At 34.2% G+C, this 27,809-nt stretch overlaps 6 protein-coding genes across 24 annotated transcripts; 2 read left to right on the top strand and 4 right to left on the bottom strand.

Annotated features, from left to right (window-relative positions):
* LOC106636654 (protein RER1) lies at positions 1-2,924 on the bottom strand. 4 transcript variants are annotated; one of them, XM_089593213.1, is made up of 6 exons: positions 2,758-2,924; positions 1,778-1,870; positions 1,564-1,668; positions 1,384-1,486; positions 1,082-1,302; positions 1-1,001 (listed from the first exon to the last, which is right to left on the bottom strand). In XM_089593213.1, exons 2-6 carry the CDS (start codon positions 1,859-1,861, stop codon positions 924-926), a joined length of 591 nt encoding a protein of 196 aa, XP_089449339.1. In that variant the 5' UTR covers positions 1,862-1,870; positions 2,758-2,924; the 3' UTR covers positions 1-923. The 4 variants fall into 4 exon arrangements, with proteins under 4 accessions (XP_089449339.1, XP_089449337.1, XP_014204593.1 ...); XM_089593211.1 differs by having other exon boundaries at positions 2-1,001; positions 1,082-1,299; positions 1,390-1,486; XM_014349107.2 differs by having other exon boundaries at positions 2-1,001; positions 1,082-1,299; positions 1,390-1,486; positions 1,787-1,870.
* Positions 2,925-4,363: 1,439 nt separating this feature from the next.
* Arfrp1 (ADP-ribosylation factor related protein 1) lies at positions 4,364-5,613 on the top strand. The gene is made up of 5 exons (XM_014349105.2): positions 4,364-4,524; positions 4,589-4,759; positions 4,973-5,054; positions 5,136-5,307; positions 5,381-5,613. The coding sequence occupies exons 1-5, from the start codon at positions 4,432-4,434 to the stop codon at positions 5,478-5,480; spliced, it is 618 nt and encodes a 205-aa protein (XP_014204591.1). The 5' UTR covers positions 4,364-4,431; the 3' UTR covers positions 5,481-5,613.
* Positions 5,614-5,796: 183 nt separating this feature from the next.
* On the top strand, positions 5,797-17,296 carry AP-1gamma (adaptor protein complex 1, gamma subunit). Of its 15 annotated transcripts, XM_014349093.3 has the most exons (16): positions 8,900-9,106; positions 9,762-9,847; positions 10,108-10,233; positions 10,435-10,496; positions 11,001-11,193; positions 11,407-11,553; positions 11,638-11,953; positions 12,193-12,210; positions 12,925-13,335; positions 13,427-13,879; positions 13,969-14,096; positions 14,271-14,544; positions 14,637-14,898; positions 14,970-15,130; positions 15,192-15,284; positions 15,359-17,296. In XM_014349093.3, the coding sequence occupies exons 3-16, from the start codon at positions 10,214-10,216 to the stop codon at positions 15,458-15,460; spliced, it is 2,640 nt and encodes an 879-aa protein (XP_014204579.2). In that variant the 5' UTR covers positions 8,900-9,106; positions 9,762-9,847; positions 10,108-10,213; the 3' UTR covers positions 15,461-17,296. The 15 variants fall into 15 exon arrangements, with proteins under 15 accessions (XP_089449522.1, XP_023245385.2, XP_014204576.2 ...); XM_089593400.1 differs by lacking the exons at positions 8,900-9,106; positions 9,762-9,847 and adding an exon at positions 6,031-6,052; XM_089593402.1 differs by lacking the exons at positions 8,900-9,106; positions 9,762-9,847 and adding an exon at positions 6,032-6,052 and having other exon boundaries at positions 10,178-10,233.
* Positions 16,803-18,974, bottom strand: CSN5 (COP9 signalosome subunit 5). Its single transcript, XM_014349104.3, has 5 exons — positions 18,823-18,974; positions 18,517-18,687; positions 18,208-18,442; positions 17,944-18,138; positions 16,803-17,873 (listed from the first exon to the last, which is right to left on the bottom strand). The coding sequence occupies exons 2-5, from the start codon at positions 18,663-18,665 to the stop codon at positions 17,352-17,354; spliced, it is 1,101 nt and encodes a 366-aa protein (XP_014204590.2). The 5' UTR covers positions 18,666-18,687; positions 18,823-18,974; the 3' UTR covers positions 16,803-17,351.
* A 304-nt stretch (positions 18,975-19,278) lies between these two features.
* LOC106636512 (putative RNA-binding protein CG14230) lies at positions 19,279-22,204 on the bottom strand. 2 transcript variants are annotated; one of them, XM_089593029.1, is made up of 7 exons: positions 22,161-22,204; positions 21,796-22,026; positions 21,157-21,731; positions 20,472-20,657; positions 20,193-20,398; positions 19,547-20,070; positions 19,279-19,475 (listed from the first exon to the last, which is right to left on the bottom strand). In XM_089593029.1, exons 2-7 carry the CDS (start codon positions 21,983-21,985, stop codon positions 19,312-19,314), a joined length of 1,845 nt encoding a protein of 614 aa, XP_089449155.1. In that variant the 5' UTR covers positions 21,986-22,026; positions 22,161-22,204; the 3' UTR covers positions 19,279-19,311. The 2 variants fall into 2 exon arrangements, with proteins under 2 accessions (XP_089449155.1, XP_089449156.1); XM_089593030.1 differs by having other exon boundaries at positions 22,102-22,186.
* Positions 22,205-23,142: 938 nt separating this feature from the next.
* Rich (guanine nucleotide exchange factor subunit Rich) lies at positions 23,143-27,592 on the bottom strand. The gene is made up of 2 exons (XM_089593254.1): positions 27,410-27,592; positions 23,143-27,337 (listed from the first exon to the last, which is right to left on the bottom strand). Exon 2 carries the CDS (start codon positions 27,257-27,259, stop codon positions 24,272-24,274), a length of 2,988 nt encoding a protein of 995 aa, XP_089449380.1. The 5' UTR covers positions 27,260-27,337; positions 27,410-27,592; the 3' UTR covers positions 23,143-24,271.
* Between the last annotated feature and the right edge of the window lie 217 nt (positions 27,593-27,809).

The following is a 27,809-nucleotide window of genomic DNA, read 5'->3' as shown; positions in this document are numbered from 1 at the left end:
GAACAACTTTTAATATTATTTCCCCCAATAAAAATTCACCACTTACTACAAACAATTTTTGTGCAATTTACAATGAATCTAACTTATAAAAAAATTAATTAATACATTTAGAAAATTCATTCAATAAGTTAATATTTTCAATCCAAACTGTAATTTTTCGGTTCTTAATCTACAGTGACTTGATTTTCAGTAGTCTACGCTTGGGAAGGAGAAAATTTTTTTAAATCTTTTATTTGTTGGTAACAAACATCTTTTGCAAGATAAAACTTGTTATACGTCGTTCTTTTACCACGAGAAGGGGTGAAATTTTCAAAACTTTCAAAATTAACTAGTCATTTTCTTGACTCGATTACAATGAGTACTTTTTTAATGTTAACAAGATTACTACAAATTTTCATTTTGAAACGATTCATTTTTATTGAATAAATGTAAGCAGTAAAATTGAATTATTCATTGTGTCTCATCATTCTGTTGAAGTTAATTTAATACAACATTACAACAACTGCTTTTTTATATCTTTATCTTGTTTACATTTATGCAAAACCTACTTTACTTTGTACAAGATTTATGTTACAAATATATTAAGACAATTCTGTTTTGAAATATAACATCTCACACTCGACATTTCACTATGGAGTTGACTTCACAAAACGATTATTTATAACACTCATACCTCACTTTTTTATTTTCTTTTTTGAAATTAATGTTAAAAACATCTCCTAGTACAATGCTATGACTTTACTATTTCAAGTTTTCATTCAAAAACAAAAAGTCATTTATAGTCAAGTCAAAATAGTTTTCAAAAATAAACAAACCTAATATATATAAATATATATATATATAAATGTATATTTATGGAAATTTATGTTCATTTACACTTTTGTATCATCAGCAGGCATACTTTCACATTTTTTAATTGGCAATTATTTTGCACCATCAACATGATTTTGGTACTTCGGTTTACCGTGTGTAAAAGGCAGATATCTGTATTTTATCATATGCTGGAAATAGATTCATTAATTAATCATAAATGTAAATTTGAAATAATTTTTCTAATGCAAAATAAGTAAAGACTATTTACCTTAATTTGACGCCGCATCGTTATGCACATTAATGTGATAAAATACATGACAAGAATTGGCCAAAATACTGGGATATTAAAGAAATCAAAACAGGTGCATACTAAGGAAATGACTGTGGATTTACACACAGAATACCAAAACTTAAATTCAGGTAATCTCCTGATAAATGGCCTGAATTCTTCGTTCGACCTTGTAGGTAACTGTGGGCCATCAGCATCTGTAAATTAGATAACTTAATAGAAATTTGAACACATACTAAATAATTATATCAAACTGATTAGCTTATGAATAACAGAGAAAAACTTGCCATCAAAGTCCATCGCTGGATCATTTTTTGGTGTAAGAAATGCTATAAACAGGTTAAGGTGATAAATCCCTAATGCATACGTAATGATATACCAACCCTGTTGACATAAAAGAATAATTTTTAAAGATTGAAATGTGGGTATACAATTTTTTAAATGTGTTAAGAATTTTTCACCTGTGCCAACAGTATGCGAATAACGAAAAGAATGATTAAAAATACAGCAAATGCCCATCTCGACACAACATGTGGCGTCCACTGGTCCAACCAACTTTGGTATACCTTAAAAAAAAATACAATCAGTCATCATTAATTTTTATACTAGGCATGTATGTGAATTTGAAGTGTATAAGTGTTGTTTTGTCATCAAATTAATACAGAATGTACTAACATTACAGACCTGTGATATTCTGATTACTGCCTTACTGAACACATTTCTTCTGGCAGGACCACCAAGATCTTCATCCTGCATCATTGTATTTTCCTGCAATGTAAGTAAAATGATTGATCTTTGGGCAAAACAAAGCTTTTCAAGTGCCCTTATCCTAGGTAAAGACCATTCATAAATTAACAGCATACAATAGTACAATTTTTCTAATCTCCATTAATTGATGATACTCAATGACTGTACTGTAGAAAATTCAGACCATTCATCGGCGTATAATGTACATGATTTTCCTGGTGTAACGTAATGAGCCTTTTAAAAGTCAGTTTTTAAAAACCAAAAATAAGGATGTAATACACATGTGATGTTTCTTTTATTTCATTTTATTGTACCCGATAAAAGACATCGTTTATACAAGAAAAACTAAGTTTATATTACCAGTCTAATGAAATATCTGCTGGACTATCTCCAAGCTGACAACAAAATAGTGGCACGAGACAAGAGGAAGAGAACCAGAGACAGTTAGACAAAAAAAAAAGAGAGACCTAAGAACTGGCTGCACACAGCTGGCTAATTGGATATTCCACAATAATTATTTATAAATGAGTCACGTTGATGATAACTAGTACATGATATCGCAGCTATTACATGAAACGTATGTAACATGTCAAGTATACGAGCAGGAGGTAAAATATGCACTTAACCTAAAAAAGGGGAGCACAAAAAATATACAGGGGAGAAAACGTTTATTTTACAAACCGAAGGGGCGCGGTGCTCCAAAAAGTGTTACACATATTATACGGTGTACGTGTCCTCCTAGAGAGAGTCCAAATAGGTTGTGTGTACTTAAGTAAATGAATACTTACAAGTATCAGACTTTGTACACGAAAAGGTAAATTTCGTAAAATCAAAATTAAACAACCGGCATGAACTCGATAAGAGCAAGTTTGATTTAATCGACCAAAGCCACAAATATCAACATTTACCTAAATTCGTGACTGCTGCTGCCGTCTTCTCTTTTGACGACGACGACAACCCTCTCTTTCACGTACTCCTTTTGGCTTTTTCCCTTCTTCTTCGCCACTTCTGCTTCCAATTCTTATACACACACACCCACGCCTGACACGCGCGTCTCACTTATATACGTGGATTGTACAGAGAGATGATCTACCGATGATTTTTCATTAGTAAGTATGGTTACACACAGGTTATTGCATGGAGGATGAAGTAGGTTATATACTTATAGGTATAGGACGGATGGTTGAAAATGTCGACTGATGTCGATGTCAGCCGGTCAGCGTCTCATCCGGGGTCGGTGGTGTACTTACTACTTGAATGTTATTCTCTTTATAAAAATATTTGCCACGGCGATGAACTCCGAAAAATTATACCAAAACCCCACTATCACCGATCTCCTGATGTAAGTATACACACTACATAATATGTATATACTTATAAACTTGTGTAATGAGTTTACGAGTATGACGACACTATACTTACACGCGATGACGCCAATGACCGACCGACGCTCTCAATCTCTCATTCTCATTGGCAGAAGCTATAAAAAAGTCTAGGATAAGTATCAGTAATAAGTTGAATACCTGTAAGAAATGGGTTGATGATCATTTGGTTAACAATCGGTAAATAAAAAATGGTTTCGTCTAATCAAAAGTTTTTTTAGGATCTGATCTGGAAGCTCTTCATCTGCGGTGATGTATAAAAAAATAATGATAAATTTTACATAAAGTGGGATGGAAAAACAATAAAAAATCTCACGCACATGCATGTCAACATAATTTGCTCCCATGAGCAGATGAGCTCATATCATATCTCTCTTTGCTTTGCTTCGCTTCGGCTAATTACAGAGAGCTACGTTGCGCTTCAATTTTTGCCGTCGATTTTTGAATATCGTTGACGTAACGTAACGTACTATTGGCCCTATATAAATATATACAATAATTATTATGAGTTCACTTTATTTGAAATATACTTTCCCTGCATAATTGTTTATATATCTACTGATTGAGTATACGAAAGCTACTTACTGCAACTACATTTTTTTGGCTATGGTGTCTATATAAGTATAAATAATCTTTTTTTAATTATAGCCACTTTATTTATAATTGTTTATATTCATAATTATTTATAATTGTTATTTTAAAAACATGCATGTTTTATTTTTCATTATATTACCAATAATACCTACTCACGAGTAACATTTACAAAATTTTAATCTGTTTCGTTGTAATAAACAGATTTTCTATTTCGTACAGGGTCGTCATCAACTATTATTGTTGATCCACTGTAAATAATTAGTAATGAAATGATTGTTACAGTTTTTAATACATATAATAAAGTGTATTGATACCATTACTAATATATTTTAATTTCTTCTTCTATATGAACGAATGAATAAAAAAAATAGAAAATGCATAAAATTCAGAATGCAGACTGTGTTTTTTGGCATGTTTTGTATGTTTTGTGTTTTGACGTCCAGTGTGAAAGTACATTTAAAATCAGCTGTCGCAGTGTTGGCAGTGTTTCTGTCTTTTTCTTATTCAGTACTCCTATAGGTATATAAATATGTGTTGAAACAGCTTCAAACACACAACACGATTGTTCTTTCAAAGATGACGTGATTGGAAAATTTCTTGTTCAAAATGTACACTTTAATCAGTGGTTTTTACAGATACCTCGTCCAAAAGGACGAGTACTTTGTTGTAATATTAGGACTCGATAACGCTGGAAAAACTGTAAGTAAAAATTAATATAGCTAAGCTAACCTCACAGTTAATTGTCTATTATTACAATATTTAGACATACTTGGAAGCAGCAAAAACAAAGTTGACGAAAAATTATAAGGGCATGAATTTACGCAAAATAACTACGACTGTAGGTTTAAACATTGGAAAAATTGACACTGGGGGCGTGAGACTTAATTTTTGGGATCTTGGAGGCCAAGAAGAATTACAATCCCTGTGGGATAAGGTATCAATTTTTTTAAGATTATTAGATTTACACAACATAACGGCATTCAAACTCGTATAGTTCCCACTTGCTATACCTTTCATCCTTTTTTTCTCTCTTAAAGTAACCAGTTTTAATTGTACTGTTGCTTCTAGAAATATCGTTTTATTTTTCCGAATTTATAATGAATAATTAAGTGTCAGTTGGTTTAAATATGTCTTGTTTTTTTTATAGTATTATGCTGAATCACATGCCGTTATATACATTGTTGATTCCTCTGATAGAGATAGGATACCACTTTCTAAAGAAGTCTTTGGTATGAATAATTATGATGATATTTTTCTCATGTGTAATATAACAAACACTTGTGTGTTATCTAAATTATATTACATTCTAGATAAAGTGATATCGTCAGAACATCTCCAAGGAGTTCCGTTGTTAGTATTGGCAAATAAACAAGATATTCCTGATTGCATGGGAGTCAGAGAAGTGAAGCCTATTTTTAATCAGAATGCACATTTAATTGGAAGGAGAGATTGCATGGTCATGCCTGTATCTGCTCTGACTGGGTATGCCAGTTTTTGTGAGATCAATACTATTTTATTGTTCTGTAACAATTAATATATTTTCATTTTTTTGTAGAGAAGGAGTTGATGAAGGAATACGTTGGCTAGTCGATTGTATCAAAAGGAATAGTGAAATAAGGCCACCTAGAAATCAAGACAATAATTCCCTCACATAGTATCATTCCATTCATATTTCATATCGCCCTTTACACGTAAATATTTATACTTACACACGTATATATATCTTTAATAAATATTATTTTGTTTTTTAATCAAGGATCAGTTAAAACTATTGTTTTCTACACGATCATGATACAGTTTTTTGAATAATTTCAAGCAAAAACCGCTTGACCATATTTGAAAAAGAGCCGTCAAAGGTGTTTCCTATACAATTCGATATGAAAACTCATATTTGAAAAATTATGTCTTAAAGCGATTGGCTAAGTTGACGAAGTGATACTAGAAATTTGTACACTGTACATTAATATACTGATATGAATCTCACACCGATGAGACCGAGATAAGAGATAACAAATCCCCTCAAGCATTTTCTGTCTCAGCCACAAAATCGGTGTCGCGACGAGTAGGTGCGTGACAATCCGCCGCTGATTATTTTCGTGTTGTTTTATTTTGTCTCATGAGCAAGTGAACGTGATTTTCGTTTGTTTTTGCCTCGTTTGTGGTGCAGCATGTGGGCGTATTACGATAATGACGACTGGAACATACTACCGCCGGAATTAAACAGAAGGTAACGTTCGAGTCTTTTTTATCTCTTAAAGGTAGCCAAAAGCTGAATCTTGATAAAAATATGGCTGGGCCAAGGAGGTTAGACAAAAGACTAGAATGTCTTTCGTGTAATATTTTAATGTTTCAACGGTTGAAAGTTTAATGACAAGAATGCGATGTCGTTTTGATGACACATCGTCAAATTAGTAGTGATGGCGATAAAAGGTATACTTATATTTTCTCGTCACTCTGTTGGGTGTAACAGAGAGATTTGTATTTTTTTAAAAGACAAATTGTATTTTTCATGCAAACAAATGCAATTGTGAAGATTTAAGAATACATTTTTGCTTAGCGATCGATTTGCGCAATCGACTCAATGATGCTGGGCAGTGACACAATGATGAATAGGTATATTTTCTGCGCAACAATTATATTATTGGATCGTGAGTTTTTTTTTATCACAGCAGAACAACATCAAAGTGATACGTATTTAAAATGAGTCATTTTTGGAACAACTAAAGTGATAAGTAAATCTAACATATAACTTGAAATCGGCCATGTTGGATTAAGATAATCCAGCAATACTGCCAAAAAAATATTATGGAGCGGTACACTGACGAAATTAAAAATTGAAAAAACATATTTATATATATCGTACACACGTTGCTAACTGTTTTATCAAACAAAATCTACTAACATGCAGCTGTATGCACGTTTGTACTAACACACAACGTAATCGTAACATATAATTTTCATACGTTTCACTGCACGCAGAGCAATTCAATCGATGGGTTATTTTTTTTAACAATTCGATCTTATTCTTTCCCAAAATTCTACAACAATGAAAATTTAGTAAAACTTATTCATCATGAACATACTTTACTATCCTTTTTTGAACTTTGATATTACGTTCGACTTTTCATATTTTCCCGCTGATTATACGAGAAAAAAAGATAGCCACGAATACGAAAAAAAAATATCTTGAAAACACACTACGTAGAAGTAAGTATGTGTGTGTGTGTGCACTTATTCTAAAAAAGTGATCCAGTTACTGGATTCCAGTATCCAGTTATCCAGTACTCATAGATGTAAATATAAAGTAGGGGTAAATGACCCAATTACTGCGCACTGAAATTTTTGATTGTACTAAATTTCTTATTTCTCAATGTTTTTCGATGTAAATTAAACCAGTTTTACTTAATCTTTATCTGTAGCATCTTGTGCGATTAAAACGACAAACATTTTTCTGTTAAGTAACTTTTTTTTTTTTTAATAATTGTTTTAGTGCATATATCACTTGCTGGTATTACTGCGCACGGTTTTATAAAATTAGCACCAGTCGCTGCGCCCCCAATTACTGCGCGGGTATCTCCCATAAGGTTTTCATGCTGAAGCCCTAGACCCAATTGCTGCGCACCAATCACTACGCACGACTACAAAGTTTTGTAGGTTAGATTCGTTTAGAGTCACTCAGTTAAACAATTATGAATGTCATGATGTAAAGTACGATTCTGGATTGAACGTTATTAATGTCCGTACGTGTTACAATATCCAAGCACCCAAATTTTTCAGTCTGTTTTTCTTATTTTCAGTTACCGTCGAGTGCGCAGTAATTGGGTCATTTACCCCTAAGTGTATAATATAATTCAGGCGAGGCGCGACCCGCGAGACTGCGGACTGTCTACGTCCTGGACTGCTACTTAGAGATCCGAAAGAAAAGTGTAGACACCTCCTCAAGCCCTAGAAAATATATATTTATATATATATATTACTAGTGTCCTTGATTTCTAGCTAGCCTATCCCAGGCCCAGGCCTACTAAGGTGAAACCCACATAGTATCCGTAGTTGTTCCCGTGAGTGTTGTTGTGCCGTGGTGGTGCGTGACGTGCGTGGTGGTACATGTCGTACGCTCTATATTCTGAGTCATATATAGGTAGAGGACAGAGTTTTAAGGTGCTAAACCGAATGCATGTCCAGTTCAGCTGTCCAGGAGTGGGCACTCTGCTGGGCCGGGGATTGGAGTGTTTGGAGTGCGTAAGAAAGTGAGCGTGTCCAAACCGAAAGTGGATCCTAGAAATTCTCAAGACCTATACGAGTGTGACAGGGTACGGCCTCGGGAAACCAAACACGACGACTTGGAATTGAAAATAACCCTTCAACGCCAGGTATACCCTACGTAAGACACAATCATCATCCGCTTGATTCTATCCATCATCGTCGGGGACACACCTGTCTTCCACAAATCATCAGTTTAATTACACCTACGTAGTGTTCTCTTCAATTCTGGCTGACTATTTCATTTGTCTCCAGGGAATGGGTAGATTATAAGAGATCAAAGTTTTTACGAGCTGACGATATTTGCGATAAGCACCCATACTTATTTATTTGAAAGTTCTTATGTACTTTAAACATACACACTTAGATCTTGTTTGTAGGTTGTACTTATTGCTTCCTCTCTTTATTATTTATTTTTATGGTCATCTTGACGTACTGCCCTCCTCAGCAATATCTGTCAAAAAAGTTAATGCTTGTGCAAATCATGCACGTGAACGTGAGTTAAGATATAATCTTAATTTGACAAGTTTGTTTATCTATTATAGAGTACAAACGCAATGATTTCAAATTTTTGTCTGTGACTCTAATATATACCAGTAAACCAGTATCTAATTTTAAAAAAATATCCTACTCTTGGTATAATATAGGAAAACGAGAAGCGTACTTTGCTATCAGCAGCAAAAGTGAGGCTTGTGCAGTGTATAAGTAAAAAGTAATAAAAGGCAAGATTTCCTCGAGACTGTTTTTTTTGCTCGCGGCCTACGCATTAGCACACACAGGCGCGGGTGGGGGCGCCAAGCTCGCGGTCCGTCCGTCGTCGTTGTCGTCGTGTGCTTTTGCTTCGGTAACGCGACTCCGAAAAGTCAAAGTCTCTTCTCCAGCGAGAGGACCATTCTCACGTCCTTTTTGTAGCTTATAAGGAGACGTTCAAATAGAAACGATTGAGCAGGTGTGATTTTTTGTACAGCTCTCTCAGTAGGCCTTACAAGGAAGAAAAAAGAGCATCCGTATACGCGTGCAGGTGGGTGTTGCGCGCGTGCCAAGAACAGAGTCTCACCAGGGAGTGCAAAGTGTCTCTTCTCTCATATGCGATGCCCTGTACTCTCTTTATTCATTTTTTTTTTTTTATTTGATTTTAATTGTGTTTTTGATGGTGTGCAAATTTCGGACCATCCACTTTTCTACACTTAATACTTATCAAGCGTGGCAGCTTCTCTTGTCAGACAGCTGTAACCTGTGGGCTTTGCTTATTTTACTTCTGCTTCTCGATTTTTTTTTTTTTTTTTTTTTTTTTTTTTTTTTGTAAAGGAGATAGTTATTGGTATGTTTTGAAAAGCTTTCTGCTACCAAGATGTCGTGATAATTTTTCGCTTTTGTTTACTCATTTATTTATTTATAGTCTAATGTTATTTATAGTTGGAGACAATTGATTGATCTTACTGCCATTGGCAGTGGATCAGTGGAACGTTGATGTATGTATCGATCCAATGCATCTTGAAAGCAATTGAAAAAGCAGTGTATCATTGAGACGTCATTATTTCATTATTAATTATATTGCTCTACAATCTGTTGATTTTAATTTTGAACTCCAAACATTTTATTCCATTCCATTAAAAATAATCCCTAAGAATTTTTGATTGCACAAAATATTAGATCATTACGATTTATTCTGTTAGGAACTACTTTGAAGTGGCCTTTCAATTAAACTGTTTCTTCTCTACATTTTTGTGTCACAGGACTCGTTACACAGATGGGTTTGAAGGTACTTAATCCTTAATCGATTGAATAATTTACTGTTTGAAATTTTTGTGTTATTGCATTGAGTGAGACTTTTAACATCCATATTTTGATAATACTCTGGTTTATCTGTTATTTCATCTGTTTTACACTAAACATCGACTTTACAGTACTTTGAGCTCTGTTTCTTATTATTTTTAAATACTCATTTGATTCAACTTAATTATCTTAAAGTACTATTTACTAAGCAAAGTTAAATCGTTATCATTAATGTATGTCTAACAGGACAAGACAGTCTGCCAGAGTTGTGTGCTGTTACTAACTACAAGTCATAATTAATTTGTCTTTGCAACAGTGGCTGGAGAACAGCTGACCAAAAAGCTGAAGCACAATGAACGGCTCAGAACATGGGTAATTTTTCCCCTTTTCAAATTAATTTTTAATTAAAAAAAAGAAAAAAGTACAATGAACAAAACGCAAAAAATCCTCGCGTGAAATAACCATGTCATTGTGTCATTGCCCTACAAATATTAAAAGGCAACAAAAAACGATGATATTGAATTGAGTTTGTTTGAGTGTGCATGATACAGCATGGGTGTGTACTTATTTCAGGTTTAACCCAGCCTTTAACATGGCCTCCATTAAACAAGCCATCAATGAGGCAGTGGAAAGAGGTAGGTTTCTTTTTGTTAACATTCTCATATTAACTTTTTTTTCTTATTTGCTTATCAGAGCACAACTTCTTTGAATCATTTTCACTGCTTTGCTTGTTTTGCATAAATCATTTATTTTCAATGGTAATCTTTATTTATTGCCAATTATTTCATACTTTTGTTTTTTTTATTTTAAACTATTTACTGCATTAATTTGGATACACCTCACTTTTTCATTTTTATTTCACTATAACACTGGTTTTTAAACTATTTGAACATTTATTTATCGCTTAGTTAGTCATTAAATCATTTGTTTTGTTGAGAAGTGTAGAGGAGATTTTTTTAAATATTTTATGTTACATATGAACGGAAAATATAATGTAAAAAAAATCCAAACCATTGAAAATCTACAAGTAAACAATTTTAGAAAAAATTATTTCTGTAGGATTAAAAAAAACTCTGCACCTAACACAATTGCTACCATCTAACCACACTGTGCACTGATAAAATATTGTTAATTACAAGTTTCAACAGTGAGAATGCCGGCTCCTACGCGACTCCGGGATCTCATCAGACAAATCAGAGCAGCACGAACTGTTAACGAGGAGAGAACAGTGGTCAACAAAGAGTGTGCGTACATCAGATCCACATTCAGAGAAGAGGACAGTGTTTGGAGATGTCGCAATATTGCCAAGCTTTTATACATCCATATGTTAGGGTATGAACGCTTTCAAAAACAATGTAATCACACAAATATTCATAAAATTTTATTTAAACTAATCATGATCGGATTACTTGAGTCTGAATAAAATTTTACTGATACATAGCTAAAGTTAAGATGAGTTTATCTCAATCAAATGCATGTATTTGCTACGAAAAGCTAATATGTATTTCTGTTAAGTTTTATATATTTTTAATGTAATGATTTCAGATATCCAGCACATTTTGGACAGTTGGAATGTTTAAAATTAATTGCATCTTCAAGGTTCACTGACAAGAGAATCGGTTACTTAGGAGCAATGCTGCTTCTTGATGAAAGACAAGATGTCCATTTATTGATCACGAATTGTTTGAAAAAGTATATTGAGCAGCACAATATTTTTTTTTAACTTCAAAATAAGAAAATTATATAAATTAATTTATGGTTTTTTTATCATCACAGTGACTTGAACAGTTCAACACAATTCGTGATTGGTTTAGCATTATGTACTCTTGGTGCGATAGCTTCGCCGGAAATGGCCCGAGATCTCGCTGCGGAAGTTGAAAGATTAATGAAGTCGCCAAACGCGTACATAAGAAAAAAAGCAGCTCTCTGTGCGTTTCGAATAATCAGACGAGTGCCGGAGCTGATGGAAATGTTCTTACCAGCCACAAGAAGTTTGCTTACTGAAAAGAATCACGGGGTGCTTATCACTGGTGTCACATTAATCACGGAAATGTGCGAAAACAGCCCGGACACGTTGAATCACTTTAAAAAGGTCAGATTTCTACTAAAATGTCTTTCAATATCCCTTGGATACTTACACTTTCAACGTACATGAAAAAAAAATTTTACAACTGCTATGCGCCAAAAACTTTAGGTATACTTAGACCTTAGCAATGTCTTGTATGATTTATAAATGGCTCAGAAAATCGTGTAATTAATGCAAGACATTCGTTTTATTTGTTTGAAAGAAATTTTTTGAAACTACAAAATTTATAATTTTGTCCAATTTAGGAATGCGGCCATCGAGAGGTAATTGCGAAACGCTAAGTGTTTTCTTCGCATGATTCGCTTGGCATAATGATATGCAGGCTTTGCTCCATGCCATTTACCTAAGTCGTCTTTCCAAATTATTTTGTTCACAATCGAACACAAACTTCGTAGTTTTATAATCATTCGATCAATGATTATTATCATCTTTTTTTTAGAATTTGCTTTGTTTTCTTTTCTACTTGTAATCAATTATTTACTTCGTTCATTCAGTAATAGTGCTGCATGTTTATATGGAAGTTCATACGTACTATAAAATAATCTTCTATTAATGTTTATTTATTCTTAACTATATTTATGGATACTTTATTTCTGATTTCTGTAAAAGATTGTTTTGATAGGGATCGCAACTTTTAGAATAGTTTTCACATCCACGATTATTTAATTTTTCGACTGTTATAAGAAAATAGTGTTACCTATTGTACAGAGCATACTTATCGCGTCTGCATTTTTAACAATATAGAAAATTCTAAATTGTACCTGCCACATGATACCAGAGTTGCCATCCCTGACTGTTATTAATGTCTTGTAAAAAGTGTTAATAGTGGACTACATCGTATACTTCGTAATTTCGATGTTCACAGGTGTTCTCTTCTGCACTCTATGTGGATCTAAACCCACAGCTTTTTTTTTTTTATTTTTTTTATTTTTTCTTTTTTTTTTACAATCAAAGTAACCCTTGCTCCCTTTTTTCAGATTGTACCAAATCTCGTCAGGATCCTAAAAAACTTGATACTGGCTGGCTACTCTCCAGAGCACGATGTGTCAGGTGTGTCGGATCCATTCTTGCAGGTGAAAATCTTACGTCTCCTCAGAATCCTGGGACGAAACGATGTCGACGCATCCGAGGCGATGAACGACATACTCGCTCAGGTCGCTACAAATACCGAAACCAGCAAAAACGTAGGCAATACTATTTTATACGAGACGGTTCTCTCGATCATGGACATCAAATCTGAAAGTGGTTTGCGTGTGTTAGCTGTTAACATTCTGGGTAGATTTTTGCTTAACAACGACAAGAATATTCGTTACGTCGCTTTGAACACGCTGTTAAAGACGGTCTACGTCGATACTAGTGCAGTACAAAGGCATAGATCAACAATTTTGGTGAGTAAAGGCTCGAAAGTAAAATGTCAATTCATCGATTTATTTTATTAAAAAAAATAACAATAATAATAAAAACAAACAATTTTTTCAGGAATGTTTAAAAGATCCCGATGTTTCCATCAGACGTCGTGCAATGGAACTCAGTTTTGCTCTTGTTAATTCTAACAACATAAGAAACATGATGAAGGAGTTGCTGTTATTTTTAGAGCGTGCGGATCCCGAATTCAAGGCACAGTGCAGCAGTAACATCGTCATGTCTGCCGAGAGATTTTCGCCCAATAAACGCTGGCATCTCGAAACTCTGTTTAAAGTTTTAGTAGCATCTGGAAATTACGTGAGAGATGATGTCGTTGCTTGTACAATACAACTTATTTCTGAGACGCAACCTCAACAAGTTTATGCCGTCAGCGCATTATGGCGAGCACTTGAAAAAGATACGTCCGATAAGCAACCGTTAACTCAGGTTGCTACTTGGTGCATTGGAGAATATGGAGACTTACTTTTGTACGGACCGCATCCAGAAGATGCTGATGCCCCTGTCAATGTAATTTTTTATATTTATTGTTAGCTGTTGTTCAAGTGTCAAATTTTATACAGAACTTGATGTGTTTTTATTTTTATTTTTTTTTTTAGTTGAGTGAAGATGATGTTATTGATGTGTACCAAAGATTGTTATGGAGTCCTCAGAACACGGTAGTAACAAAGCAATACACTTTGTTATCTCTCACGAAATTAAGTTCGCGATTTCAACGAGGCAATGAGTAAGTCTATAACCATTCTTAGAACGCTTGAATCTCTGATCAAACACAGGAAGGTTCAATCTTCATAGTTTTTAATTTTTCTATCTGTAGTTATTTTACTAAAGGCACTCTTTTGATTTACCTTCGTGCATGTGAATTTTCATTTTCGAAATATATGTAGTAAAACTTTTGCAGTACGCCACCTCCATTTTACAGGAAAATTCGTCACATCATCGACACTTTCGGTAGCAACCTTAATATCGAATTGCAGCAAAGAGGAATTGAGTTTTCACAATTGTTCAAAAAGTATGATCACTTACGACCTGCGTTACTAGAAAGAATGCCTCCCATGGAAACTGCAAGGCCCCAAGCCAATGGAATAATTGGTATGGTAAATGGTGATCCAGAAGTGGAAGAAGAGAAACCTGTTACTATTGAAGCTGCTAATACTGCTCCTCCATCTGATTCAGTAAGTCATTTTTGTGGACTCCAACTTTTCAACTCATTAATTCTAAAAGTCAGTACAAGAGCTAAAAACCATGATACAACTTTTCTTTTCAGAGTGCTCTTTTGGATTTGCTTGGTGGAAGCGAGTTGAGCTCACCCATCTCCAGCGCACCACCTGGAAATGTTCCCGTTGCCATAACGCCTGTTACAAATAATAACGACTTGCTGGATTTACTTGGAGGTTTGGATCTTTCGTCGTCCGCACCAGCACCAACGATACCCCAACAACAGCCTCCACAGCAGATTTTTAGTCCAACGAGTATCAGCAATTATCTTGTTGATGGCTTGCTGAATTCTTCCTCACCGATTCAAAACGGTAAGTTTGTTCTACACGTTTAATGGTTTGAAGAAAAAAAAATTTTATTAATTCAAAATTTTTTATTACAGAAGCCTCGAGTATGGTTGTTTTTGATAAGCAGGGATTGAAAATTACTTTTAAATTAGAAAGGTCAATGGAGAATCCAGATTTGTTGGTAATTAACATGCTGGCTCTTAATTCGGGATCATCACAAATTACCGAGTTCTTATTCCAAGCTGCCGTTCCAAAGGTAAGAAAGTAACGTAATCTAACAGCTTGAACAAAGTAATTTGATGATTAAATTGTTACAGACATTCCAATTGCAAATGTTGCCTCCATCGGGCACTTTACTCTCACCTTCAGGACACGTAACACAAGTTCTGAAAGTGGCGAATATAAATAAGGTGATTCATTAGTTTTCCCAAATTAGATTTAAAAAAATTTGATATCGACATTGAATTTTGCATTGACTTTTCAGGGAGCATTGAGAATGCGACTTCGTATATCTTATACAGGAGTTTCAGGACCAGTTCTTGAACAAACTGAAGTGAACAATTTTCCCACGCTAACAGTGCAGTGACAGCAAGTGATACAAAAACCAATTGTAAATATGCCTGCCTAAAAAATTTTAATACGTCTTTTATGAAGACTGAAAAAAATCAATCTCATTTTTAAATATCGCGTGTGTCGAATTGTCATCCTCTCTACCACCGAGATGTATAAAACAAATGCCACAGAGACGCACATACGTGCACACGACGATTTGAGTGTATATTCAAGAATAATGAGCGAAAGAAAAGTTTTCTGATTCTCTGCAGTCTTTTCGCATCAATCAGGTTCTATAAAATCAGATTTATTTATAAAAATACATTAATGTGTACGTAAAAGGGCCAATAACATCACAGTCGTTTTTTTTTCTTTGTACTTATTGAGGAAATTGTGGAAAATATGAAGAAGAAAAAAACAAGACTAAAAGTGTGTAAATATTAGCTAGAAAGGCGTTCGTGCGAAGACGATCGCAAAAACTTTCATAAATATTTTGGGGATTGAGCAAAACTTTGCGACCACGGGAATTTTTTCATTAACAATCAATACAAATTTATATAAAATAATTATTGAGATGCTCGATGAAAATAAACTAAATCAATGATATTATTTGACCTCCCTTTTCTCCCCCATTTAAAAAAAAATTATTGTTATGTTTATCGAAAACTATATACTGTTTATTGTATGGTAAAGAGCACGTAAAGATGGGATTCACAATAACGCAGAAAAGTTTGTAAATGTTCAGAGTAACGAATACAGCGTTTATATATTTTTAAGCTATTAATTTAACAATGCTGAAAAGCTGTTTTTCGCTTGGAATCATTTGCTTATGTACGTAAAACGTGTACGCCGGTCCGATAGCGGCTGTTGTATTTCAGTGTATACGTTTGTGACATACCGAGATTGCGAGAAAGTAGTATGAAACTGTATTGTTATCGTGTGAGTGAACTGATTTGGTCTGCGATGAAAATTATTTTTAATTTAACAAATCACACATGGTGCTGATACTTTTTCGTTGAAATTGATTTGAACTTTATGTTGGTACACCAAACGTTATCACTTTAATCAATGTTAATTCGTGACCTAAAATTATACAACGTGTATTATTAAATTCTAACCCATTTCCGGAAAATTTATGGATAAAAATAAATTTTGTTTGTCAAAACGTTTGTAAACTGCACACACTGTGTTAAAATATCAGTGTTACAGTGACTATATTTTTTAAGACACCGCTAAACGTATTTTAATTCTACCCTCCACTTTTTAAATCAGTGTAGTGTATTGCATCAATCGTAACTTTTATAATTTAATGGGATTTTTCTGTACTTAAATAGTTCACGAGATTCGTCTACTCATCTGTTTATTTAACGTAGATGTTGAAATAAGTAAAAAGTATTACAAGAGAGTTTGTTGGATGTTTTGGTTGTAATGCTCTTAAAGCCAAAAGTATCGTGCATATTAGCTCCGTCCCTTGTGAATTGGATGTGCGATAAAACACGAATGTGCGTAAAGTTATGCAAAAAGGTGAAAACTTTCTGAGTGGCCTTGACCTTGATTCTGTAACTTTTAAAGCAGCTTCTCAGTGTACCAAAAAAAAAAAACTTCGCCTATTGTTCTTTACACTAATTAATTTTATAAATATATAAATCGATAATGAAAATGATTAATTACACAGATGCTGTACATAATTTTTAGCGAATCAACGTGTGAAAATAAAATGTATTTTTATTCCATTAATATAAAGAGTTGAACACTATAATTATTTTGACATGTTTTTCATTTTTTTCTGACAAATTTATAAGAAGTCGAGAACTACTTGTGTAAGTTTTACTTAAGGACAGACTTTCACACGCCAAGTTTAACTATAAGTTTTTTCCGTGACTTAGGATCGTAAAATTTAATTAAAAAATTACAAAAATCTATAATTATTCTTCCATTGCTTTATTCTCTATTTCCTCTTTTTCCTCGCTTGGCTTATTTGGCTCATTTGAGTCATTTTGCTTGTTTTGCTCATTTTTACATATGCCAACTTGATTAAAAAGTTTGTCTTTAATGATTTGAGCCATCAAACCATGAATCACTTCAATAGTTGTTTTACTACTGTCTCTGGTGGCCTTAATAAGCTTATCCACTGTACCCTTCTCATGAAACTCTAGTCCTCCAAAAACAAAACCACGTCCTAGCGTTTGTTCCGACTGTTCCAATTTATCAGACAGATCGAAAATCTGTCCTGTAGTGTAGTCAGTGTTTGTCAAAAGACTGGAGGAACTTAAAGTATTGACCCAATATTTGTTCCATAAAGAGTCAAGCAGTCTTCGGTCCAGTGAAGATTTAAAGTACGTTACTTCAAGTGAATAGTATTGCTTGCAGTGAACACCAAAATCTTCGATTTTATTCAGAGGTATTGTTTGATACTCTGATGGTTCTTCATTCGCTGGTTTATAGCCCTGATTAAAATGACGAGTGAAACATAATTGCACCAAATTTTTTAATATTAAATACAGCTAACGACTTTACCTTTGGATATGTCCTAAACGCTCCCAAGCAAACTTTCCCAGCAGATATTGTTCTCACTGGATCGATGACAATGGCAACAAATGGCTCTTGGAAGTTTTGGTTTAACATTTGTGTGGACACATCAATACCAGATAGCCAACATCCATAACCTGGGTGACTGTGGTACCAACCAATTGCGTTTTCCTGCCTACCAACCTGCAGGTACAAATCCAGCCATTATTAACATTGAACCTATTAAAGTAGCTTATAATGATTAATTCTTACTTGTTTGGCAGATTCTATGTAGGCTGTCATGTACTCATAGGCTTGAGCCTGAGCATTGACTCTAGTTTCTGTACCTTCAACAGGCAGAGCAAACGAATCCATGACAAGCATAGTGTTGGCTGTGACTTTGCCCAGCAGTAAACCCATAACTTCAAGAGTTCCACCCGAACGAGCGTGCATAACCATTTTTAACAGTGCCAGAGCAGAAATCTTGATATCTTTGAAAAAATGTGGGCTGAAAACGATCGAGAACGAATAAAAATGCTAATCCAACATTTTTAAAGAAATACATAATATTATATGACCTACTCTTTTTCCCATGGTTTGGCAGCAAGAATGTCTTGCTGTTCTTTTCTGTCGTATCTGTAAACCTCATCCAAAGTACTGATTGTCTCTACATTGTTGGCCATTTCCCATGATTTCTGGGCAATTGAGCTTTGATCGTTGAAACCCGACATGACAGCAGATTAAATCTATGGACTGACAAAAAAAAAGGCAACTTTAAAGAAACAAATCGAATTGGGCTGTTTACCTTTACTTGTAAAAAAAGTACACTAGATAAAAGAGTGCAATCTTATGTTTTTTATGTAACAAGATAAAGTAAATAATACTTACACGTAAATATTTATTTTGTTGATGAATAATAATCCGATTTCTATAGTTTATTAGCCTCTTTGTAAACAACACTAACCTTAACCTAACAATACAAGTCAAAATAACCAACTCAACAACAACTGACCCTAATGCCGGTGTGACGTGTGACTGACAACGCTACAAGTGACTGAATTGAATGGACGGAGCTGACAACATCCATCAGCAGTGATGATGACACACGCAGTGTAAAGAAAAACTGCTACTTACTACAGTTTACCGTCTAAATATATAATTATATTCGGGAGTTGGAAACATTGTAGTAATAATTTTTTTTACAGGTTAATTTGAACCGCAGAAAGGATTTATATAAAAAATAATTATCTATTTATATAATTTTTTATTATAAAAAATATCCATCGTAATTATGGAATTATATATACACTTTTATAATAAACAACAATTTAATGAACACACAATGTACAAAAGGATTATTTTTATATACACGTACTTTTATTTTGATTTTGTTTTTTTCTGTACTTTCTTCTTATTCCAAGGAACTTTCCTTTTTATATTATTACGAATCTTCGATCGCACAATTCCTTTTAATTCCCGTCTTTTGTTTTTAAAATCACCTTCTTCCAGCAATATCGGTGTTTTGAAGAAATCTGCTGCTTCTGGAATATTAGAGAATTGTAATTAGTAAATGATCATAGTTTAGAAAAATATTTAAATATTTTTAGTTCACCTTTAAATCGTGGATCATCGTCAACAAAGAACACAAAATCATTTTTTTGAGATGATAAAGCAAACTCAAATTCATGAGAGTAATCTGAGGTACCATTTTTTGTGAATTCTTTATTGTAACTCTCCTCGTCTATTGAATTACATTTAAAAGAATTTTTAGTTTTAATGTTCATTCTCAAACATGAATCTCTTTCGATTTTTATAGATTTGTGATCGTCAACATCATCAGCACCAAAATTAAATTTAAAACCACTACTACTTTCATTTGAACCAGCAGCACCATTTATTTCAGTGCTATCGTTGGCTTTCAACAAGCTAAATCCTCCGTTTTGATTGCCAAAAGCTAAATTTTTTACGTCAAAAAATATTTCTGATGATACTTCAGGTAAAGGTTTATTAACTCTTTCTATCACTTCTTTTTCTTTTTTCTTTTTTACAGGCTTTTCTTTTTTTGGTTTCTCGATGTTTATTTCAAAATCTTTATGATTACTGGCAGTAGGATCATACCTGATCATTTTAATTTTTCTGAAAAATCGAAATAATATTACCTATTGTCAATACAATTGAAACCAAGTTTTTGCATGCGCTCTGAACCTCAGGAATTAAAGTTTTTTCAGTACCATGATTCAGCTTTGATACAAACTTACTTTTTAACAACATTTTTATCTGCTGAAGGTGCCATTGTTTTTTCTCCCAAAACGTCTTTCAAAATTTCTAGTTGCCACTTTTTCTCGTCCGATATAATGGGATCTTCATCAAGCTGTTTTTTTTCTTCTTTGCACTCATCCTCCAAGAATCGCTCATCAAGTACAAACCTATCATCATAGCCTATTTTAGCTTGAAGTTGCATTAACTAAAATGAATAATGAAATGTTAGTAATATTGTAACTCGTAAGATTTTTTAGTTTTAAGCGCATTTAACTAACTTTTTGATTAATTTTTGATTTGGCTTCCAATTCTCGTTCATCCCATTCTATTTTTTCAGCATCACCATCTTCATCATCACTGAACAAAGTGTTCTTTTTATTTTTCTCAGATGAGTCTTCCTTCATGTCATAGGTTATATTTCCTGCGTCGTCAAACATAATTTTGTTGTGCGATTTGGTACTATCCTAGAAATAGAGTAAATTAAACATTACTAAGTAGTGGACAAAAGTTTGAAAGTATAGAAACTTATTTATTACAAGATTCGTTCACCTTACAATCCAGGGACGGTCAGGGACAGTGTGGGCGAGTCGGAGACGAAAGTGAACAAGTGCTCTTCTCCGATCGTCCGCGATCGTCCCCGACCGTCCCTGGATTGTAAGGTGAACGAATCTACAAATACATTTTTTAGCGCGAAGAAACAATTACTCAGTAAATTCATAATAAATAAATAAGGTTTGTTCAAGCCCCTTTTGGTTCGGTTCGGTTCTCTTAACAAAATATACCTCTATAAAATTATTTAAACTTTTAGAACATATGTAGTGCAAGTAGTAAAGACGAACAGTCTTGAAAAAATTATTAATATTTTTACAACTTCTTATGCTCAATTCTACAAGAAATAGTTATGAAAAAATTGACTTAGTTATTTTTAAATTTCTTTAACAACTATACGAAACTAATACTTACAACGGATCTTAAAGCATTGCGTATAACTTGTTCTTGAGCTTTAAAGAGACTTTTTTTTTGTTTTACAGACTCTCGTCTTTTCCTTTCAGACTCACTCACTGGAGGCGTTTGAGAAACCTTTTGTGTGCCATTCACTTTTTTGGTAGGTTCAGCTTCATCATAATCCTGGATTTTAAGTTTTTTCCTGGATGTTTCACCAATATTTGGCTCAGATTTTTGTAGCGGCTCCTGTTTTATAGTTTCAAATGATTTATCTATTTCATCAAAATACTCTTGTTCACCACTTTGATCTACATTATTTTGCACAGATAACTTTTCCTTTTCTATTTTTCTTTTATTCGATTTTTTTTCATCAAACTGAATACTTTGAGTGAAGTCAAGGTCAGAAAACTTCTTATGCTTAGCATTAAAGCTGTCAGTCTGATAGTAGTTTTCATTTGGTGTTGTGTTCACGGGTTCTTCTTTTAATTGGTTACTTTCTCTTTCTCGTTTTAATTTCTCCAAAAAACTTTCCTTTGCTAAGTCTACAGATATCTGAAATCCATCGACTCGTTCTCCATTTAGAGCTCCAAAACCTGATGCAAAAATAAATAAAATAAATAATGGAGATACCATATGAACGACATGCTCAGATCTTACAGTTGTGTAATTGTTTGTCAGTTGTAGATACATAAACAAAGGCAAATTTATGAATCTTATTTTCAAGATCCTTTTTTTCTTTCAAGTCGATTTTTTTCACAGTCACATGTTGTCCAAATAAGTCTTGTATTTGGGCCTCCGTTATGTTTGTCGGCAAATTTTTAACAATCAATCTATTGTCTTTTTCCATTTTCAGTCGATGAACTAATGAAACTTGGTGATATTGTTTGACTTGGAAAATAATAAAAATTAGTCGACAATCATCGCTCTATTTGTTAAAAATACGAGTAAAATTAATTATTCTACAATTATAACACTCTTTTTCCCTCTATGCGCGCACATGGAAAAATGGACTTTGAGGTTACCTGTTTGTGTCAAAGTGTCAAACTGTTGGAATGCGATGCCAAGATTGCCAAGAGCCAAAGAATTATGATTTACGTTGCTGGCGTCTGAAGCGCTAGTGTCGGTTCAGAGGAGCGGTGTAAATTTGAGAAGAGAGTTGCGTTATTGTAGGGAGGGCTTAATTGGTTGAACAAGTAACCGCAACGCGCGAAAATTAAAAAATTTTTAATTAATAACATTAGCGCCTATAACCCAATGACCTGAGGCGCTTACAGGCCTCACTATTCAGTAATAAAACATCAATCTATAACACAAGCGCCAATCACCACATGACTCGGGGTGCTTACTGGACACTATTTAATAATAAAATAGTGCAATCATTATGTACACCGGATATTTCTGGCCCAAAGCCTAAACTTTACCTTTTCACTGTCTAAATAAGTATATTCATTAGGTATATTGATTAGTAATCATTAGGAAAAATGCTTTTATTTTTATTTTATTTTTTTCTGAACTTTTTTCTTATTCCAAGGAATTTTTTTTTTTTTTTTTATGTTGTTGCGAATTTTGGCTCGCAAAAATCGGTGTTTTGAAAAATTCTGCTGCTTATGAAATATTAGAGAATTGTAATTGGTAATTGATTTTAGTGTAGCAAAATATTCAAATAGTTTCATCTAGTTCATCTTTAAATCGTACATCGTGATGAACAATAGTCAAACAATTTTCTTTTTTTTAATTTAATTGGTGAATTTCAATATATATTTTTAGGATTGAAAGGAAATAAATTTACGAGTAATCAATGCTATCCTGTGTATAAAACATATTTTTTTATAAAAAAATTTTACATTTTCACGTTACTATTGCAATATGAAACGTAAAATACTTGAGTACCTAAAATAAATCACATTCATATTGGGGATGAAAAATAAAGTAAGATGATATAGTATATTATTTATATTATTATTATTATTATTATTATTATTATTATTATTATTATTGAGACAAGCATAAAAAATAAATGTTAATAAGTCAGCTTATTTCGATTAAATTATAAAATCCCACTACTAAGGATAATCGATCACATTATCTTTATTAAAGATCTTCAAACTCTTGACTGCAAATGTGCATGAAATTCAAGATATCAGACAAATGCCGCACTTCAAAGCTGTGAAAAATCTATTGAAAAAATTGTACAAAGGCATCAAGCTTATGTTGTTCAAAGATCAATGAAACTTTTAATCATTGCTAGAGCACTCGAATGATCGCGTACAAAACTTGTTAGAAATCGCAATTATTACATTAGTAATTTCATTGCTATGATTTATTTTTATTTTCGAACGATGATTACAGCAATGATAGACGAGTGACAAAACAATTATTTTATACAAGAGTTCGTCTAAAAATTTTTCAATTATCACAAAAATTGGATTTAAAGAGAATTTTTATTTTTATGGTTGTATGGAAAGATGTTGAACTAATTTTTTTCAATAATAATGTAGATTGGCACCGTGAATTGTTTACGCGTACAATAAAACGATTTACTTCAATTCATATTTTAAATAAATCTTTTTAACCAACGAGACACATATCATGTTGCGTAATTAGAAATCATTTTATTAAATAAATAAAAAATTTAAGCCCCTTTTACGTAGTATTATTTAACCCTATATAATACATATTTGGCATTGCTTATGCAGTAAATACAATAATTTTTTTCCATCAAAACACTTATTTTTAATTTCTTTTTCAAAGAAACTCTTTGGTTCAACTCGTAGTAAACGATTACAAAAGTTTTTCAAAGAAATTATACTCTGTAACCCCGTTAAAAATAAATGCTTTCATTTAAAAAAATATTGAATTGTTAAACTAAGAATCATTCGTAACTATATTCTGATAACATATCATTTTTTATAAATCTTTCGTTGTAAGCGGTATTAGTTTACAAATCTGTACACAATAAATTTTTGCCTTTTGAGCAAAACTTTGTATAAAAATCTCGACCGGATAGTCAAGTAAAATTTGCTTTGATTTACAAAAATTTTCCGTGCAAACATTACTCAACTATATTTTATTCCTAGTAAATTTTTCTGTTAAAAAATTAATTTGCTATTCTTAACACTAAACTTAGACTTAATTACTTTTGATTTTTATCCTTATTTGAAGATTGCACAGTTCTCGGCATCGACGCCGTACCATTGTCTAATTGAGAAGGTAGTATGCAGTTTTGAGTAGACTTTTTAGAATTCACCAAGTGAGAAGTCTTCATTAATTCAGCGTCAGTCGGATCAATCGTTCTAAGAAAGCGCACCAAATCTCTAGACAATTCCCATTTCCTTTGTTCGAGGGCAGCATTTAAAATCAAAGTCGCATACTGTTTACTTACTGATGACGCCTCTAAATTCTGCAAGATTAAAAGATAACTTGACGCAGTCTCCAATTCCTGATGGTTCAAGCATGTTTCCAATAACTTTTTTGGGGGGCCCACTACCGAAAACAGATACGGCCACAGGGCAATTTCAGTTTTTCTGGCACATTGGACAACAGCTCTAGTCCAAAAACCAGGGAATTCTTGGATAAATTCCACCACTGATGGCAACTGAGCATCAGGCAGTGGTTCCTTGCTTGTTGCCTCTTCCTCCAATACTTCGTGTAAGAGCAATTCAAGCGAATGAGAAAAATAAGGCAACGTCGAGCACGATCTAGCGATTTCCCATGCGTGATAGCCCAGGTTTCGTTGAATCAACTGGCGCAGTATTTGGTGTAGGTAAACCTGACTAGTGAACTCCAATATACTAAAGGGTAAAATAAATGGGGAACTGGTGTCGGATGTGTAGAGGACAGTGTCATTTTCAGCACCAAGCAGGATCGCATCTTCAAACAGAATGGTGAGCGGATAAATTTTCAAATAAAACGGGAGCATGATTCTTTTGCTCATGAATGTATGAACCTTATCTTGATGGCTTTTAGGAAATAAAGGCAGCCACACTCTCATGCCGTGAGAACCACAGAAAAGCCATATAGCTTCTGTCAAATGAGGCTTTTCTTTTTTGAATTCACAAGGTATCCATAAGTTTTCAACACATGACGCTAGGACAGTTGGTGCAGCAGGTGTGAATGATGCATCGGCATTTTCGAGCCAATTATCCTTTTGCACCATTAGAAGTTTTCCTGAAACGTTCAACAAAAGTGTTTCTGGCTTCATATTGTCATCTGTTATTTCTGTTCGTATCAACGTCAAGCTAGCACTAACAACACAAGCTGGCAGGGGACAGAGACTCTTGATGTCAATTGTCTGAATCATTGTTACATCAAGCCAGCTGCCAACCTTTTCCTTTTTCTGGCTCATATTGTATATTCTTATCTGAGAATTAGCACAAAATACTAAGAGTAAATTCTTCAAAATATTCAATAGTAAAACCTGAGATGGCATTTTAATGGACCTTACAAAATTATTATCTAAACGCACATCTCTAGGGTACAGTCTTATTTCATCTTCATTTTCAGGAATAGAGTAACTACTGGTTATCAAATAGCCACGATACCATAATAGACCTCCAGTAACAATAAAGTCTTTTTCTTGATACTCGTTGCCAAACAGTTTCCACTTTCTAGACAACATTGAGTAATGCGCCAATCCAGTCTTACCTGCTACAGCTATACTCTGCCCTTCCTCGTCAATAGCAGTGAATCTGATCGGCCAGTTGCAACTGGTGTATGCATTTGGAATGGGGACAACGAGCCACTGTTTTGTTCCAGACAGTACATGACAAAATCCATCAGCTCTATACTCATCAGAGTAATGTGCTTTCAAGTTGGTAGAAAAAATCTTATGCCCTAAATTAATATACAAACGATCTTCACCTTGCAGATATATGTGTGAATTGTGAGACATGCAAGGATTAACTGTAAGCGGACTCTTTACAAATTCCCATTGTACTATTGATCTTACTTGTTTGTGATACTTGTTGTGTGTCTGCTTTTCCTTATTCATCAAGTCAGAATCTTTCAGCATCCACAGCTGATAACCTTCTGCTGACCATTCCATGGATATCACGTGAAATGGGTTTGCTCTCATAGGATCTACATTTAGACCATAATCCCATTTCAGAGTGCACAACAAAAGTGCTCCAAAAGTACTCCATACTGAAACACCACCACTGGACCATGCTAGCGCAACGGCACAACTGTCCGGTGTCCACCTTAAAGATGAAACCGATCCAGGAATACCTGGGTAATCTTTGGTGGATAAAACAAGATTGTGCGACACTTCTAATGATCCTGTGGTCTCATCGACGCACAAAACAGCAGCCTGTGAATTTTTCCTACCAAACACAATCAACCTATACTTGTCATTGATAGCTGCACAGGTCGCATCATCGATATCCCGTGCCCATACACCTTGAACTTGATTCGGGTCAAACTTCAATGACTGTGCAGTCAAGAATGCAGCCTTGCCACAATTAAAAACAACAGCAAATCCTCCGATCAGCGGTGAGTAGTCTATATCAGTGACATATGTGTTTTTAGCTGTCAGTGGTATAGCAACGGTAGATATCTGCTGGTCATTGGCAAACGGTATCCTCCTCAAGTCTAGGGTGTAATCCCTATTCTGCGTCCCATCCCACTTTTGTCTGACTATAAAACTAGACTTGGTTGACACCATTAGCTCATCACTGATACACACAAGTGAATTTATACCCCCGTCGATCCATACGCTTTTATCAAATTTCAGAGCTATCAACGGTATGGCCTCCTTAATGAACAGTTCGGCGCTGTCCCTTTTGAGACTATTGACAGGTGAGTCTTTGAGTTCGTAAGGACTCCTGGTATCGCTCGACTGATCCAACACTTTGTAAAACAACAGATAACTGTCGTTTGTCCCGATAACTATCATACTCGAGTCCAGTCTCCATTCCAGCATAGTGTTCTCTCCATGCTTTTGAATGCATTCTTGGCTCCGCCTCAAGAACACTATGGGCACACATGGCTTGCAGCACCAGATACTGACCGCATCGGCGTACAAGACACCAAAGAGGCCACGATCGCGGTTACACTTGACAGAGCAGATCTTATCCGGTTCCGAGACATTGAGCACTCGCGGCCAGCCGATCGGAAAGAACATACTGACGGCGATGATCTACCATTTGTCAACTGTCAGGTGGGCATTCGTCTTCCTCCACGGATTGATGAACTTATCCCCCTGAAATGAAGTAGATATTTATTAAAAAATCGAGCAAAGTTATAACAAATAATCATGACTTATAATACATACGGGCGTTGGAGAATAACCTTAAATCATTCGCGAATAATCATCATCTCTTCTGATATTGCAACGGCATACTACCTATACTCCTATTAGAAAATTATGTTGAGTCGTGAGGTTGACAACATGTTGACAAAAATTGTACGAGAGTAGAAAAAAAATACAAAAGAAAGCATGCAGACGACAGGGAAAGCTCCGACTGCTCCGAAACCTGAATTGACCATGTATGTGTGCATATATGTATGTGCACGTGCAAGTGGGATTGGAAAGTAGCACAGCCACATACACCGTGTATGATACACGACCTCATTTGATTAATTTGAACCTTGATCATGGTATGGGTAATTACGTTATAGGGTATGTTTAAATGTTCATTAAATTACCGGTCATCAGTCCAATAAGTTGTCAC

The sequence above is a fragment of the Copidosoma floridanum genome, unplaced genomic scaffold (genome assembly GCF_036245765.1).
Source record: "Copidosoma floridanum isolate Cflo_tuat_1 unplaced genomic scaffold, Cflo_Japanese_pri ptg000019l, whole genome shotgun sequence".
Lineage (NCBI taxonomy): Eukaryota > Metazoa > Arthropoda > Insecta > Hymenoptera > Encyrtidae > Copidosoma > Copidosoma floridanum.
The sequence above is the reverse complement of the archived record's forward strand: the minus strand, read 5'-3'. Positions and strand labels throughout refer to the sequence as shown.

Excerpts from the sequence above, each read along its gene's own strand:
- Rich (XM_089593254.1), bottom strand. The coding sequence starts at position 27,259 with ATGTTCTTTCCGATCGGCTGGCCGCGAGTGCTCAATGTCTCGGAACCG.
- Arfrp1 (XM_014349105.2), top strand. The coding sequence starts at position 4,432 with ATGTACACTTTAATCAGTGGTTTTTACAGATACCTCGTCCAAAAGGAC. Across the intron at positions 4,525-4,588 it reads TCGATAACGCTGGAAAAACT|ACATACTTGGAAGCAGCAAA; the intron begins GTAAGTAAAAAT and ends TACAATATTTAG. Across the intron at positions 5,055-5,135 it reads ACTTTCTAAAGAAGTCTTTG|ATAAAGTGATATCGTCAGAA; the intron begins GTATGAATAATT and ends ATTACATTCTAG.
- CSN5 (XM_014349104.3), bottom strand. The coding sequence starts at position 18,665 with ATGTCGGGTTTCAACGATCAAAGCTCAATTGCCCAGAAATCATGGGAA. Across the intron at positions 18,443-18,516 it reads GCCAAACCATGGGAAAAAGA|CCCACATTTTTTCAAAGATA; the intron begins GTAGGTCATATA and ends GATCGTTTTCAG. Across the intron at positions 18,139-18,207 it reads ACATAGAATCTGCCAAACAA|GTTGGTAGGCAGGAAAACGC; the intron begins GTAAGAATTAAT and ends TTGTACCTGCAG.
- LOC106636512 (XM_089593029.1), bottom strand. The coding sequence starts at position 21,985 with ATGGAAAAAGACAATAGATTGATTGTTAAAAATTTGCCGACAAACATA. Across the intron at positions 21,732-21,795 it reads TGACAAACAATTACACAACT|GTTTTGGAGCTCTAAATGGA; the intron begins GTAAGATCTGAG and ends TTTTTGCATCAG. Across the intron at positions 20,399-20,471 it reads AATCAAAAATTAATCAAAAA|TTAATGCAACTTCAAGCTAA; the intron begins GTTAGTTAAATG and ends TATTCATTTTAG.
- LOC106636654 (XM_089593213.1), bottom strand. The coding sequence starts at position 1,861 with ATGATGCAGGATGAAGATCTTGGTGGTCCTGCCAGAAGAAATGTGTTC. Across the intron at positions 1,303-1,383 it reads GATGGACTTTGATGGCAAGT|CAGATGCTGATGGCCCACAG; the intron begins TTTTCTCTGTTA and ends TTATCTAATTTA. Across the intron at positions 1,002-1,081 it reads CGATGCGGCGTCAAATTAAG|CATATGATAAAATACAGATA; the intron begins GTAAATAGTCTT and ends ATCTATTTCCAG.
- AP-1gamma (XM_023389617.2), top strand. The coding sequence starts at position 5,994 with ATGTGGGCGTATTACGATAATGACGACTGGAACATACTACCGCCGGAA. Across the intron at positions 6,053-10,434 it reads CCGCCGGAATTAAACAGAAG|GTTTAACCCAGCCTTTAACA; the intron begins GTAACGTTCGAG and ends TACTTATTTCAG. Across the intron at positions 15,131-15,191 it reads TCCAAGCTGCCGTTCCAAAG|ACATTCCAATTGCAAATGTT; the intron begins GTAAGAAAGTAA and ends AAATTGTTACAG.